The sequence below is a fragment of the Phalaenopsis equestris genome, unplaced genomic scaffold (genome assembly GCF_001263595.1).
Source record: "Phalaenopsis equestris unplaced genomic scaffold, ASM126359v1 Scaffold000510, whole genome shotgun sequence".
NCBI classification, from domain to species: domain Eukaryota; kingdom Viridiplantae; phylum Streptophyta; class Magnoliopsida; order Asparagales; family Orchidaceae; genus Phalaenopsis; species Phalaenopsis equestris.
Window position 1 is genome coordinate 36,193 of NW_018164950.1, and position 16,393 is coordinate 52,585.

General features: G+C 35.1%; 1 protein-coding gene across 1 annotated transcript in view; it reads right to left on the minus strand.

Annotated features, from left to right (window-relative positions):
* Positions 1-1,041: 1,041 nt before the first annotated feature.
* LOC110028303 (VIN3-like protein 1) overlaps positions 1,042-16,393 on the minus strand; it is a 37,171-nt gene continuing 21,819 nt past the window's right edge. Inside the window, exons 3-5 of the mRNA XM_020730095.1 lie at positions 11,954-12,590; positions 2,543-2,853; positions 1,042-2,457 (exon numbers count right to left, since the gene is read on the minus strand). Of these exons, the coding sequence (XP_020585754.1) occupies positions 1,346-2,457; positions 2,543-2,853; positions 11,954-12,590 (2,060 nt within the window). The 3' untranslated portion in view covers positions 1,042-1,345. The remainder of the gene's footprint in view (positions 2,458-2,542; positions 2,854-11,953; positions 12,591-16,393) is intronic.

Here is a 16,393-nt window from a genome sequence, read left to right on the forward strand (position 1 = left end):
GGTCATTATAAAAATACAATAACATATGATAAATGATACAATATAAGTCATACTCAAATCATTGAAATCAGCCAGATGCTCAAATAGATCCACCGAGCTTTTATAGCTGCCTAGTTGGGGGCTTTTAAACTTCAGATGAATTACTTTTTCTATGATTTTAGTGGAGAACGTAGAGGAGAACAGTGGAAATTTTGACATAGGCTCAACTATAAAAATATCATAGAACAATCACTTTCCACTGGGTCTGAGAGTATGACCAATAAGAGCAACCAAAGCATTTTTCTTTAACAAACTGATCAAATGATTGATTTGTAAGCCTAGTTAAAAAGAGTACAAATGATTGATCAAATGAGGAAAATGTGGACTGCTATACAATCAGAGTATAAAAGAAGACGTCAAAACAAGATCTTATATGATTGAGAAAACATAAAAACATAGACAATAATAGATATCATCAAAATTTATAAAAATTTGATATGCAAATTTACATCCATTTTAAAAAATTATCTTGCACTATAGCTACAGAATTTGACAGTTAGGGATGAAGAGACTATTAAAAGGTTTTTCTTAGGTGACGAAAGACACAGAGTTGTTAGCTGTTTCATTGCATATCAAGGTGAGCAAAGATGCACAGCAGCAAATAAAATTAAGTGTGAATGCCAGTTCCTATAAAAGAAAAAAACTATAAAATACAAGGGTTTTCATTATGGCTTCTGGAGGTTAGGAAATTCCATCTCATATAAATGTGAAAGAACATGCACAGTAATAACAAAAAAATGGAGTGAATGCAACTCCTATAATAGTTATAATTATGACAAAAAATTGCATGATCTGGTAATACTACAGAAAATAGAAAATGTTCAAAGTAATTTGATAATAGAAGATGACAGAATTAGAAGTATGTCAGATGAAGCAGCAAACAAAAATAAATGATAAATGATAATAAAATTTTATAAATATAATCCTAAATAATTTGAATAAAAACTAATACTGATAATAATGCGTCATTAGGGCAGTCAATTAACTCTCTTAACATGAAACACAATGTCAATATTAACTTTGTATAAAAAATAATGCGTACTTACAATTCATCAATCAGCTAGCAGCATTGTTACACCATGAATGCAAAAAATTGACCCCAACTTTTTGGGGCAAAATAGCTCCAGCTTCTTAAACCTCAAAAAAATCAAGAAAATGAATAAAGCTACTGAGCAACGGCTCAACTATGCAAAAAATCATGAATCCATCATCCTATTTAGGAAAACCTGAGCAAAAAAAAAAAAAAACCCCATCAATTAGTGAAGTATAAGTGAGCTTCCTAGCAGAATCTTCTAATTCATCTTTCTCAATGCCACAGCTTACTGCAGAAACCATTCCGTGGCCTCTTGCAGTTTACAATCTCAAAAAAGGTATCAAGGAGCTGCCCTGCAAGGCAACTTGGCTCTTCAATAAAGGTTCTTATAAATGTGATAACCACCCAACGCTCCTGCTCTGTGGACCTGAAGCTGAGCCATGTTAAAAACTTCATGCGAAAATCCTTCTCAATGAGACCCAAACATTCCAGCCATCTTATCACTTTCACACAGTACTCATAATTCTCATCCAAATTATTAGAGCCAACTGAAAATTCAAGCCGTGGTGCACTAACTAAAGTGCTATCACCATCACAACCATCAGTGAATCCATTTTTCAATGGCTTCCTACAGTCCGGCCAGGATTCAACTGCTGGTACCTTTCCAACCACCCTTACCGCACAAGTCTGGTAATCACCTCTTCCAGTTGATCTTTCAAGACCACTCTTTTCTAATGTGCATCCATTCTCCTCTGGTGAGGACCCCATAGGCAGGCTAAAATCATCATTGAGATCAGGAACTGAGGCTACATTTAAATCAAGCTGACGGGGAGCAGAGGTCTTCAGTAGATCCCCTTCTGCATTAATGGACTTTGCTGCACCACTTCCTACGTAGGATTCGTCTACCACATCATCCTCCTGGTATAACTCATCAGAGTCCTCTTCCTGAGCCCAATTTGGACTAAAAATCCTCCCGAGATTCCGAACTTTGAATCCAGAGGATTCAGCATTTGGGTCCTTTGAAGCTCTCACTGTATTGGACAAGCAACCAACCATCCCGGTTTGCTTTTTGTCTTTGTCAGTTATCTCCACACTCCTGGTAAAGCACCTAGATTCTGAATGGCCCAAATCTCTATCATCTGAGAATGAAATAAGTCGGAAAGCATAGTCTGTGCAGGGTAAAAGGTTTGGAACTAAAATCCTTTGTTGAGCTTTAGGAATGAGGACAGGATCTTTCCCAAGCATTTCTTCCCCACTTTTGCAATACCAAAGTTTGTAACCTTTGATTGCATCAGATGCTTGCAAGCATGATTCGTTCAGAACAATCACGACTGAAGAAGATGATATCTCTTCAAAATGAAAAGTAAAGGCAACAGGAGGAGAATCTGCAAGAAAAATTCAGCTGTTTCATAAATTCAGAAGGTGAAATAACCGTATTTCAGAAATAAAGATGCTCCAAACCAAACCCACCTCTGTGCTTTACAATAGATCGGCTAAAACAATTTAAAAATTCTTCTGCCTTCATAATTGCAAGAGAACATAGATTTTGCACATCACTGACCACAGAAAGCCTGCCCACATTACCACGAACTATCCTGGTTGACAACCAATTCACGGGACCAATTTCAGTCTCCAGCATTCCCATAGCATCTTCAATAATTTTATGCAATTCTTTAAACTTAGATGTGCCGTTCAAAAGTCTATAAGTCAAAGATATGCGCGAGCAAAGAATGTCTACTTGCTGAGCATCTTTTGCTATGGCTAGCTGCTTCTTCCAGAACCTGTAGAAAACAATCAGCTTTAACACACCTTCACACAAGTATCAAACAGCAGGTTCTGAATTACAAGCTTTCCAACTGAAGTATTAAATAATTCAGCTCACTCCACTCAAGCCAATAGTAAAACTGACAATGATCATAGGATTCAGCTTTTATATTATCATAGACATTATTTGATTGAAAATTTTTCGTCGGCAAAACCAACTCATTTTGAAAGTTGTAATGCAAGTTATCATTTACCTTGGTTAAGAAGTAGGGCTGTCAAAACGGCTTGTTGTTTGTGAAAAGCTTGTGTTCGGCTCGTTAAGATAAGAAGCTTGTGTTTTGTTTGATTCGTTCGCTAAGTTAATGAGCCGAACACGAACAATTTTTTTGCGCTCGATATATAAACGAGAAGAAAACGAAGAAAAATTTGTTCATTCGTGTTTGGATCAATTTTGGCTCGAAATAATAAGTAAAATAAAAATAAAATAAAATAAAATAAAATAATATATATATATAATTGATGAGTAGTACATTTAAAAATTTTAATTGGCTACAAGGCTACAATGATTTATAATCAAGTAAAATTATTAATTAAAAAATATAATAAAAGTAAATTAAATTATATTTAAATGACATTTTAATATAAATAATATGATTTAAATCATGCCCCAACCCTTATCATTTTACGGCTGCATGACTAGGGTTGCCAAAGTAACTATTTGTTCGTGAACAGCTCGTGTTCGGCTTGCTAAACAAACGAGTTGAACAAAAAAATATTTTTTTGTGTTCGAAATATAAATGAGCCGAACACGAACTGTAGTATTTTTTAACGAGCCTAGCATGAGCTAAGCTTGGGCTCGCTCGTGTTTAGCTCGTTCCCACTAGGGCTGTAAACGAGCCGAGCTTGAGCGAGCTCACGCTAGGCTCGTGTTCGGCTCGTTCGAAATCGGCTCGTGAACAGTGTGTTTGTGTTCAGCTCGATTTAAATATTCGTGTTCGTGTTTAACTTTAGACATAAACATATATATAATATATTATTATATAAATAATATATGTAATATATTGTTATATAAAAAGTTATATAATTTTTGTTTCGAGCCATTTCGAGCCGAACACGAGCGAACAAACTGTTGTTCATGTTCGGCTCGTTTACATTTCGAGCTTAAAAATTTGTTCGTGTTCGGCTCGTTAGGCTTAACGAACGAGCTGAACACGAGCTGTTTAACGAGTCGAACACGAGCTGTTCACGAACGAGCTGTTCACGAACAACGAGCCAAATTGACAGCCCTAGTTCCCACCCCTAGTTAGAAGTGGTTCCAAAGTACTTGTTGAATTCAAATAAAACATAAAATATAATTACAACAAAGATAAAAACAGAAGGATACACAAAGCTCACCCCGAAACAAGCTAAGGCTGTAAATGATCTTGATGATGTTTTACAGGTTGAGCAAGCATAAAATTCTAGATATTAAGGTCTTTTATCCAGCCCTAAGGAAAATTAATGCAACGGAAAGAATTTTTATTTAAACATTTCCATGCAATAGCCGACATGATGGGATAAGATCGGTGACTCAAGGGACTGAACTAATATAGTTGAAGAGAACAATGGTAGGGTGAGACCTTTGTGAGTTTGTAACATCTGTCTTGACAAACATGACCCGAAAGAAAAGCATGACAGGCAAAATTGAGCCACCAACTTAAGAATTGACAGAAAGATATACTAGCTTCTAGCCTGCTGACTTTGGGGCGACAAGTCAAATTGTCTAATGGCATAGTTGACTTGGAGTCAGCATGCATGTAGAGCTCTTGGCATTCACTTAGTTTTTGCCAAGAGATTGGCATCTAACACTGCTAGGTTATGCCTATTTGATGACACAACAGACCTATAGCATATTTCCTTTATGAGATATGCACTTTGTTATATGCAAATTTGTTTGGACGCTCCAGAATTTTAGTGACAAATATATTATGAACATACCGTTTTATTTCATAAATGTTTTAAGCAGCTTTTCGAGTGAGAACAACATCAACATACTCGAGAATCGTTGTGCCAAAGAAAATATAAAATGATCAGTTGTGCTACTTCAACGACTAATATCAGTAGTAATCTTACAGATCTTGCCAAATCAAGCATGAGGTCTTTGCTCCAATTCATATATAAATTTCCAATGTGTAACACCCAGTTTTGCAAAAATTATGTGAAAATTTTGACGATTATAAAATATTCTCAAATTTCGCATTTCTCAAAATTCGACGGAGTCAATTTTATTTTCTCAAATTGATATATTGCAACCTGTATGAATTAAAAACACATGCAAAGTTACAAAAGTTTGAAGCTATAAACTTAATGAACTTTAATTAACCCCTTAATTAATTCCCTAATCCCATTCAATGTTTCCACTGACCTTATTACACGGATCTCAGTCGTTTGATGAAATCAAATGGCTGTGAGTCAGTTTTGCATAGATGACTTATGAATATACTTATGATTATACATGAATGGATGAAACACATGTTTTATTCAGTTGTCATGATTTTTTGCATTATATGTCTTTTCTTTTACATGTTTTATACGATTATAGCATGTTGTGACATGTGTTATGGATATATACATGAACTACATAAGACCATACATGTTTCTTTTCCGTCTAATTTTTTTTTTTTTATCCTTGGTTATTTCATTGAGCTTGTTGTAGCTCACTCTATATTGTTGACTTTCACGAAGAGATAAGGAGCAACAGGGCGAGTAGCCAGGTGTGGCATGTACAATTTTTGCATTATATAATGTAAAAAGCTGTATAGATTTTTAAGTGCATACTTTTATTATTTTAGATTTAGCAACTATCTATATAAATTTTAGTGATATGATTTTTTTCACGCTTTCAAGTATATGTGAATGTGAATGAATTATAAAATAAAATGTATCATATACAATTACGTTAATTTAATTAGACTATGGAATTGTTGGACAGCAAACAAAAGAAATGCTAGGGAAACTTGGCTAATCAATCTTAGCAAATATTGGGAACAAGAAGCCAAAGCTCTGATACCAAAAAGATTCCGGAAAATGGTCTGTATGCAAAATTCAATAAGAAGATAGAGAGAAAATGAAAATAATAGAAATTAGAAATAAAAAAAAAATCAAAGAAACGGAACATTAAACAAAGAAAGCTACGAGATATAAAAGTTTCCTACTCCCGTAATCGATTGTGATACAAAAATCACCATCATAATGATTAATGAAGAAAGAAAACTAGAGATATCACCACCAACAACACAGAGATACAGTTGTCACCACCCAACATCACGGTCAGAGACTCGTTCCCAACCGGGAATCATAAAGAGATCCCTAGCCTCAAAGAGCTCATATGAACCAAAAAACATCCATAAAACGCAAGAAAACACCTATTTATAAACACTAAGACCCTCCTAATTACAAGTGTTCCATCCAAATAGAAAAACACACAAAAATAGAGAGTGAAAAATATAAAAACTGAACTTTAACATAAGGTGAACTCAAATGACTCGACAAACCTATTCCGGATCAAGATTAAAACACTTCGTGTCATTCTCATCGAATGGGATGAGCTTTTCATCTCCATGGAATCAATCTCTTTCAAGCGAACCCATATGCAATACAACTCTTGCAAACAGCAGTCAATAAGGACCCTCGTGATTTATATATACGCATATGATGAGTTGGATCCACTTTTGATTGTTTCTTGTTGTTCTTTATATCACATATTCCACCACAGTTGTCACCATAGTAGCTTTTTGGAACATGAACATAACCCGGAATCAAGTTCAAGTTCTAGACACCTGAATACTGAACAGGCAACAAAAAATCGTCAAGATGATAAAGAGTCTACAAGAATCCAATTTTTTTCTTGATCCAAACTGGTTATGAAATTTCAGTAACTTGATTTATAGGCTTCTCAGTCTCCAAGAAACAAGGATATCACATAGCCTTCATGCTAAATCTTAGTCTGGTAGATCCTTGCTAAATTTAGTAACCCTCTTGTTAGTATCATTTTGGTATTAAAGCAGTCCTTTCTTGGGCTACTCAGCTCGAATCAGGTTCCACTGTTGTCCGGATGTTTGAATTTCTTCTGGCCAGCCGCAGAAGTCTGTTGTTCGGCTTCTTGATACCACTACTTGACCAGAAGTGGCGAACATAAATTTTTCTTTGATTTGCTTCTTGATCCCATTACCATCCTGCATTTGTTGTGGTTCTTTCTAATCAAGGATGTTGCCACGAAGAGATATTGCAAGACCCAATCTAGACCTAGTTATGAAAAACTTACGATGTGCAATCTAGCGACTACGGGAGTGGCTTGTGATCTTAAAGCATTATGGAACCCAACTTAGATGCAATGGAGGAGGAAGAAGTTGAAAATTCTTTTCACCAAGAATCTTACAGTGATGAGGCGCAACACCTATGTGAATAGAGGAGGGAAAGACACCACAAGGTTGCTGATTTTGGAATCAAGATTGACATGCCGTATTTTGAATGTCGGCTAGATCATGATGAATTTATTAATTGGCCACATACGGTAGAGAGGTTTTAAGACGTGTTTGTTTTCTTTTGGGAGGTTTCGGTCCATCTAAACCTTGCCCTGTAACTGTATCCTGGATTGGCACTTAGGTGATGTTTAGTCATTATCTTGTTTTTCAGTTATTCACTATTGGCACCCAATTGATCTTAAAGCATCGTGCAACCCGACTTGATGCAATGGAGGACGAAGAAGAAAATTCTTTTCACCAAGAATCTTACAGTGATGAGGCACAACACCTATGAGAGTGGAGGAGGGAAAGACACCACAAAGTTTCTGATTTTGGAATCAAGATTCACATTCCCTATGTTGAATGTTGACTAGATCATGATTAATCGGCCACATATGGTAGAGACGTTTTAAGACGTGTTTGTTTTCTCTTAGGAGGTTTCGGTCCATCCAAACCTTGCCCTGCAACTGTATCTTGGATTGGCACACATGTAATGTTTAATCATTATCATATTTTTTTATTTTGTTCGGTATTATTCACCGTTCTTTCCCCCTTTCTTAATTCAAATACCCCCCCCCCCCCCCCCCCCTCTTCCTTACCAGTATTATTATGTGAGAATGTAGAGACAGAAAAAAAGACTAATCATATTCACAAGCTAATGGAAAAGATGAGTGAACATGAGTGAAACCCCAAAAATGTTGCAAAAAAACTATGACCTAGATGATAATGTCATTGATAAAGTGAAATATAGAAGAATCAATGAAAGTAGTATTAATGAAATAGCAAATACCTTCAATTTCAACGCCTCCGCCAATCATCTTCTTGTTAAGATCTTAAACACGGTAAGCAAGATAAAAAGTTGTGGAGAAGTGATGATATTCAATAAAATAAGGTTTATAGAAAATTATAAAACATATAAAATATTGTATAAAGTGTAAGAGGAATGGATGGGTCCTTTTTTAAAGATAAGAGAGAAAAATCTACCAACAAAAATAAGTACGAGTAATATCATGGTTTGTGATGAAAATATCTTTTCCTTAGTTGGCAAAAGGAAGAATCATCATAATCTAAAATACAATACATGCTAGAATGAGCTACTATAATTGAATCAAAAAAGAAAGTCATAAGAGACCGAACTAGTCAACTGATTCTATTGGGCTAGTCAATCATATTCTCTTAGGAAAGAGAGACTGCACTAGAACAAGTACCATTATAATTAATAGGGGTGGTGATGGACAAGATGAGTTTTCTAAGGATAAAAATCTTTTTTCTATCAATTATTAGATAAATGATTGGTCCTTCGACAATGTTTATAGGAAGAAAAAAGTTGCAGCCACATCTACAATTACTCTTTAGTTCTATGGACATGGCAGTTAGATCAAGCCCAGAAGAAGGCAAAGCTGATAACTTAGTAGTGATCTGAAGAACTCATATGAGAGCGATGAAGATGTTAAGGATAGTAGAGTTGGCAAACAATTGAAATTAAATAGATTGCAGATATATATAAAGGTCAGAAAAACTATGATAAGAGACTCCAAATTTTAGTTTTTTGTAAAGGAGTGGGCCAATAGAATAGGGATGATATTAAATAAGTCTGTTCCATTTAACTTTCGAATTGTAGTGTCACTAAATAGACTCTTACCATATGGCAAAGGGAATGCCAAAGTAGAAATTTTATAACCCTGAGATATTGCTCTGAAAAGTATGAACGGAAATAATTTTACAACATTTTGGTCTTCTCTTGAATCATGATAGTAGAAGCAATAGCATGTTCAAGGCTATTAAGCATACATTTGTAAGGGTGTCCATCCAACATCATGATTGTAAATAATTTGTGTTCAACTCATTATGCAGCTTATATATGATTCATTAATTAACTAAAACCTGAACATTACAACAATATTCATATTTGATTCCTCAACGAACTGAATACAACAAAAGCTTTGTTCATTTATGTTCAAATTTTTTAAGATATACACAATTACATACTAAATATGTAGATATATTTTGTTGAAACTAATGCAAAAATTTAAGGCTTTGCTGTTGTTGTAATGCAAAAATTAACTCATAGTGTAGCATAGCATATGGTTTAAAAAGTGTTTCATTTGATGGTATGTTGTGTTTATTTAAGTTTATAAACAATTCAAAAAGAAATAGCTTAGCATAATAAAAGAACATCAAACTTTAGCAGACACAAACATAAAAAATAAATAAAGAGAAACTTTTAACAAATTAAACATGAATAAAAAATTATTAATTATGTATAAGATCCACAGGCAAATAACACAGTAAAAAACTTATCATTTGGTGTATTTCTTGGTGTCCATATGTTCGGGAAATGAATAAACTTGATGATTAAGGGGGGTTGTTTGGTATTTCTTTTGATTTCTTTTTTTTTATATATGTGTGTACTTAAAATAGAACAAGTTTCGTATATTATAACATGTTCAGTTGTTTTTAAAAAACAATCCAAAGAAATTTTAGGTATTTTGAGTGTTTTTATAGACAAGCTAATCTGTTTTAAAAAAAAATAAAAAAATATGCAAAATATACACTAAATAAATAAGTTATTAAAATAAAAAAGAAAAGTGATCTCAAAGAAACCCCAAGTATCTCATAAGATCTTAAACGAAAATAGAAGGCCCCATGAACACAAGGGATAGTTGGTAACCACGAGTATGATAGTTGTACCATAGCAAATGTGAGTTTTTCCTCTTAGAGAGTATTAGAGAAATTTATCGATGAAAACAATCAACAGTTGACAGAAGAGTTCAAGAATGACTATTATAAATCATAGATCAAGAAAAGTTGTGCACAAAGTGCACAATGATAGCTAATAAAAAAAGCGCTCAAGCAAGGACAAAAGATGTACAAGTATGGAAGCAGGTATATGAGCGAGCGTGTGAGCATGCTCACTTAACAATGATTCGCTAAGCAGTTTTGGGTGATTAGAGAAATCATATGAGCATAATGGTGAAGGCATGAGAAAGTGTCAGCAATCCTAAAGTCAAATGTAGGCAAGATGCAAATGAGCAAACAAACATAAGCCAATGGCTACAAGAAACGTTGTGGCTAAGAGTGCATAGGGCAAGGGTAGAAAGTTTGTGGGCGGCTAGATCAAGAATGAGGAAGTGAGAAGGAGGAAGCAAAGGAAGAAAAGGGTAGCTAGAGCAAGAGCAAACCTAAGATTCCAATGTTTGATAGGAAGGCTGTTTCATTATATCTCACCAACTGAACACTAGCGCATATATACATAGACAAGCATGAAGAACATGAAAGAAAGATAAGAAGTTATATTGCAATGATAAATAATCTTTTCAATCCAGTGCTTTCCTACGATTATAAGAAATATGAAAATGTTAAATTTCATCACATGATACTTGATAGCTTTGATGAGTTAACCTCCCTATCGATACTGATGATCATTAATTAATACGTTACCCCTTTATGTTTTCAAGCCATCCGAAAACTTAAATGTATGAAACCAAGATGAACTGTTAAATACATAGAGGCATAGAATGTATGCATCTAGTGCTTGTATGAAAATGATACTTTAACTTAAATACTAGATATGAACGATACTATAGCCGCCAGATGCGTCAAAGTGAAAACATTCTCATGGAATGATGGTTGTCAATACTATGAAGGTGTAGGCCCTCTAGGAGAAAATTGATAAGGTTTGGAGGTATGGTTGCATAAGTAAGCTGCACTTAGAATGACTACATGATAATGTACAACCATAGCATCGGTGTATGCCAAAGACTTTATTCCATTATTTTCCATGCTTTGACTACTTCCCATTTTCATGATGAAGCCTAAATTATATTTTCATGTTCTTGATACTTCAGAATTAAAGATTTATACATATACACATAATTTTCTCATAGTTTCCACCTCCTAGTTGACGAGTCAGCACAAGAAAGTACCGTAAAGAAACATAGAAGTTGTAAGCAAAGAGGAATCGACGAGAATTACAGAAATTTGGTTCCGTAGATTTGGCCTTGCTTGTCGGGCAACAATGTCAAACTTGTACAATTATTTTAAGTTTTAAATGAACTTAAATTTACTTATTTTAAATTTTGCTCGTAATTCTTTTTTATCTACACATGCTTTCTGAATATCAACTGTCTGGAAACGGATGATAAGCATAGGCACCAAATTTGGGTAACATCTTGTGGTCGAAAGATTTTAGGCACCAACTCAAGGGAAAAGAATTCTAGGTGCCATGCCCCTCAAACTCAGAGAGACCATTCCTATTGACTCGCACAAGCAGGTTGATTTTGGATGAGAGGCTTTAAGTTGAACAGTTTGAACAAGCTGAGTCATGGAGGTATTCATAATAGCAGTTATGTTATACTCGTATGCTCACTTCAATCCATTTTGAACACACCAATTATGAAATGACACAAGTACTAGCAAATGTTTTCTCTGTAAATGCAACATGGAGAATGAAAATATTGTAGCACTTGGACAAGCAACTCGAAATTTCTACAATTCAAATTCAACAAATACATTATCTGCAGATGGTACCTACAAAACCATAAAAAACATTGAAAAAATCCAAATAAGAGAGAAACAGGAATTTTCACCATGAGCAAATAGTTAACAAACTTACCCTATTATATCAGATACCTTCCCACATGAAGCACAGCAGTAACTACCATCAAGCTGCATAAATTGGCCAAGATCAACTACACCTGCCTTTTTATGTTGAAGGGCACACTCGATGTGGCAAGACAATCCACACCAATCTCCATTGCCAGACTCAGATTTACAGACCAACCAAAGACTAGGGTCCATCCTGTCATCAAAACGGTGGCAGATGCAACACGAGCACTTCCTACAAAATCTATCCTCAGAACTCAGAATAGCTTTACAAGCAGAATTCTTACACAATAATATTGTATAATCTAAGGTATTTGTGAGAAGAACCCGAACAGGATTGTCACACTTTCTTGGATGCTTTTTAAATGACCGACTACTAGTCAAAGTAGAATGGTTTAACTGTTTCTTTGAATCTAGAGTCCTGCATCTAAGGGTTGATTTGGATAATTCAATGCTCACATTGCATTTTGACAAACATTGTTGCTTCTTCTCTTTCTCAATATTTGTATGCACAATCTTATTCTTTGGATGAACTTTAGCAAATTCATTCAATTTTTTTACAGTAATAATCATATCAGACTTTCCATTTTCTTTTGGAGCACTTATGGCACTAGAAGATGTGTGTGAATCAACCGCTGCAAAAAACACTATCATAATTAGAAATATCTAGAATGCACTATGCTTTTAGAAGTTGCTTTCTTCAAAACAGAAATCAATTATCTGATGGATTCTTAAAAAAAAAGAAAACAAGACAAGAATTCGGGCCTCAGAATAGCTCAAAAAAGCTAAACTAATGCATTCATATAGATAAGTGCATACATGTTGGTTCAAAAATAGCCTAACCTGAAAATGATAAAGCAAAAGTAGCACTATTACAGCACCGAGAACATCCATATAATAAAGTAATTTGTATCTTAATAAGTCCAATTTCAGATATAAAAGAACAATATTTGTACAGTGACCGCTGGCACCAAGCATTTTAATAAATTTCAAATTTTACAGATAATCCTTAATTGTATGGTTAGTGTAGGATTTTTGGAAGAATAAAATCTCATTTTTCATTAAGCAAATAAGAAATATCTATCTATATATATATATATATATAATGAAAAGTAGGTGTTTGATATGTCAATGGATAGAAATTCAGTGGTATGTATGTAAATCTTCCCGTTATTAAATAATGAAATAGTGTAGAATGTTTGAATTTTACATGTTGATATGGGAAATATATGTATATATATATATATATATATTGAGAAAGACTAAAGGCTAATATATTAAAAAGAAAGAAGAATACAGATAGATTATGTGGGAGGGTCAAGCATGACGCCCAACTCACACGATAACCACCACATACAAATGGTTCCAAAAAGAGAAAATACTGAAAAATACATGAGAAACCTATAGAAAAAAACCATGAGAGACCTAAAGAAAAAACCAAAGTGTCAAAATACGTAGTATCAAGTAGCTAGAGAACGACCCAATTTTGCCTTGCATCTGCCTCTAGTTCTAGGAAAGGAGCTAACTAATAAATTGGTAAAGTGTGTCATTACCAATAGTAACCAATATATCATCCAGTAAGTTCCCGAGTTCGAGTCGGCCTCCATTCTTCTTCTTCCTCCTGGAATAGACCTGTCTTTCTAAATGATCTCAAGTTTTGGGTGACCATAAAGGAATTTCCCCAATAGAGCAAAACGCCAAGAAGACGCAAAGCAAAACGCCAAGAAGACGCGAGAGTACTGGTTTCAACCTCAGTGAGAATAAGAGCAGACTTCCCATTTTTTTTTACCAAACTTTTTAATGAAAGTGTAATCACCACCACCTTCAAACGCCTCGTGGAAAGATTGTGGAACATTGCAGGACTTGCTAATATGAAAACCAGATTCTGAATCTGAAAAAGGAGCACGAGTAGGAATAGGAAAGTCGTCGGCAAGTGCAGTGGCATAAAAACGGATCGTCAAAGCCATCTCCAGAGAGGCTAGGTGAGCCGATAGAGAAAGGCGAGCAGACTTCGGGGAAGGGAAACTGTCTATCGGGCAAGGCGATAGAGGCACGTCGAGTATGAGAGAGACAACGCGAGTCGCGACGGCTAACGAGGAGCTGCGAGCGAGCGTCATAGACTGCGGGTGAGGAGATACGACGCGAGCGAGCGACGTCGAGAGGAGGACGACTACGAGCGAGCGTCGTCGAGAAAGCTGCGAGGGCATGAAAACGTCGTCGCAGGAGACGACGGAGAGAAAGAGAAAAATCGAGGAATCACCGTCGGGAATCGCCATCAAGCGAAACCCTAGCAGAGTCCATTGCAGCTGTCGACACCATTTTCAATATATATATAGCTCAGCCTAACCTTCATACAATTGCAGGGAAAATTGATTCTTCATGATAAAAAAAGAAGGAAATAAAAACACAATAATAGATAATTAAGGTAGAATAATTTCTCCCCCTCAAATGCATTTCCTAAAATGGATATGCATATCAACACTCCCCCTTAAATTGGGTTGCATATGTCATACATCCCAAACTTACCGCTTAGATCACTGAAGTCGTGCCGAGGAAGACCCTTAGTAAGAATATTAGCAATTTGATATCGAGTTGGGATATAACTTAGTTGAAAAACCCCTCCATTGATCTTCTCAGAGATGAAGTGCCTATTAATATCTGTATGTTTGGTTCGCTTATGGTGTACCAGATTCTTTGAAATATTGATGGTGAGTTGACTATCACCAAACATCTTAATAGGGTTTTGGTTTTTCATGTGAAGTTTCAATGGTAGTTTCTTTAGCCACATCCCATCACAAATTCCAAGGGCCAAGCATGATACTCAAATTTTGCACTGCTTCTTGCCACCGCAGCTTGATTTTTACTTCTCCAAGTAGCAAGATTGCCCCATACAAATGAACAGTACCTCGTGGTAGATCTTCCATTAGTCATTTCTCCTACCCATCTAGCATCAGTATAGATTTCAATATCACTGTTCTCATTCTTTTTTAATATCAATTCACGTTTTGGAGTCATCTTTAGGTACCTCGGGATTCAAAAATTTGCTTCTAAATGATCTTCATTTGGGTCATTCATACGTTGACTCACTTTATCCATAGAAAAAGCAATATCAGGTTTTATCCTCTCCTTTCGATGCTCGTCAATTAGGATTTATATGAGTATCAATTGGTTTGCATCCCAACTTTTTTATCTCTTTTAATAGGTCAAAGATATATATATTCTTTAGGATATGACAATGGCTTTTTTGGATCTAGCTACCTTCCATTCCTAGTGAGTTATCGTAAAGTTCCAAGATCTTTGATCCTAAATTTAGGGGTCAGTATTTTTTTTATTCTTTCAAGTTCCACCACATCATTGTCTGCAAGAATAATGTCATCTACATATACAATAAAGATGACTATCATACCTTGATTTCATTTCACAAATAAAGTGTGATCAATCTAACACTAATAATACCCATTGGTAAGAATAATATTGGTGAACATTTCTCAAACCATGCTCTGGAAGACTGTTTCAAGCAATCAATGATTTCTTTAGTTTGCACATCAACCGATTATTTATGTTGTTTTTTAATCATGGAGGTATCTCAATATACCCTTCATCCTCAAGATACTCATTAAGAAGTGCATTTTTAATGTCTAGCTGATGTAAAGATATGTCCTGATTTACAGCCAATGATAATAATAGTCTTATTGTGCTAAATTTCACCACTAGTCCAAATGTCTCCTAGTAGTTGATCCCATAAGACAGGGTGAACCCTTTTGCTACAAGTCTAACCATGAACCTTTCTATGCTCTCATTTATTTTGTATTTAACAATGAATAACCATTTGCACCCTAAAATTCTTTTCCCAGGTGGCAGAGTTATTATGATCCATGTACCATTCTTTCAAATGTAAGAATCTCTTCTTCCACAGTGTGTTTCCAAGCAAGAATGGAAAATGCCTCTTGGATTGAATTTGGGACCTGCACATTATCTAAAGTTCTGAACAAAAAATTTGTAAGAGAATGATAATTTTCTATGTCACAAATCCTTCTATCGAATATTTTGTGCATTCTTGTGCTTCGTCCACTTGGTGTTCATAATGTATTGATCCAACCTTTGTATGAATACTTAGGGTGTGTAGAGTTGGCTTCAGTGAGTTGCATTCTAATTTTGCATATAACCCCTTAAATGCTGACTAGGTTTTTTCTTTCAATTTTACACACGAAGTTCTTAGTTCTTTGTGGGAGCTGTAAGAGAATTTATAGAATAATAGACTCATTTTCTGGTTGATTTATGATAGTGGGAATAAGAGTGGGCTCATCAAGGATATAAAGGAGGTGAGTTTGAGGTTTCTGAATGTTATCCCAAACTAATATTCTCTCATACTCTTCCCCTAAATGTTAACTTTGGGGTAAAAATGATGGTTTTCAAAGGTGGCATGAACCGTGTTAGATGGTAGAAGGTA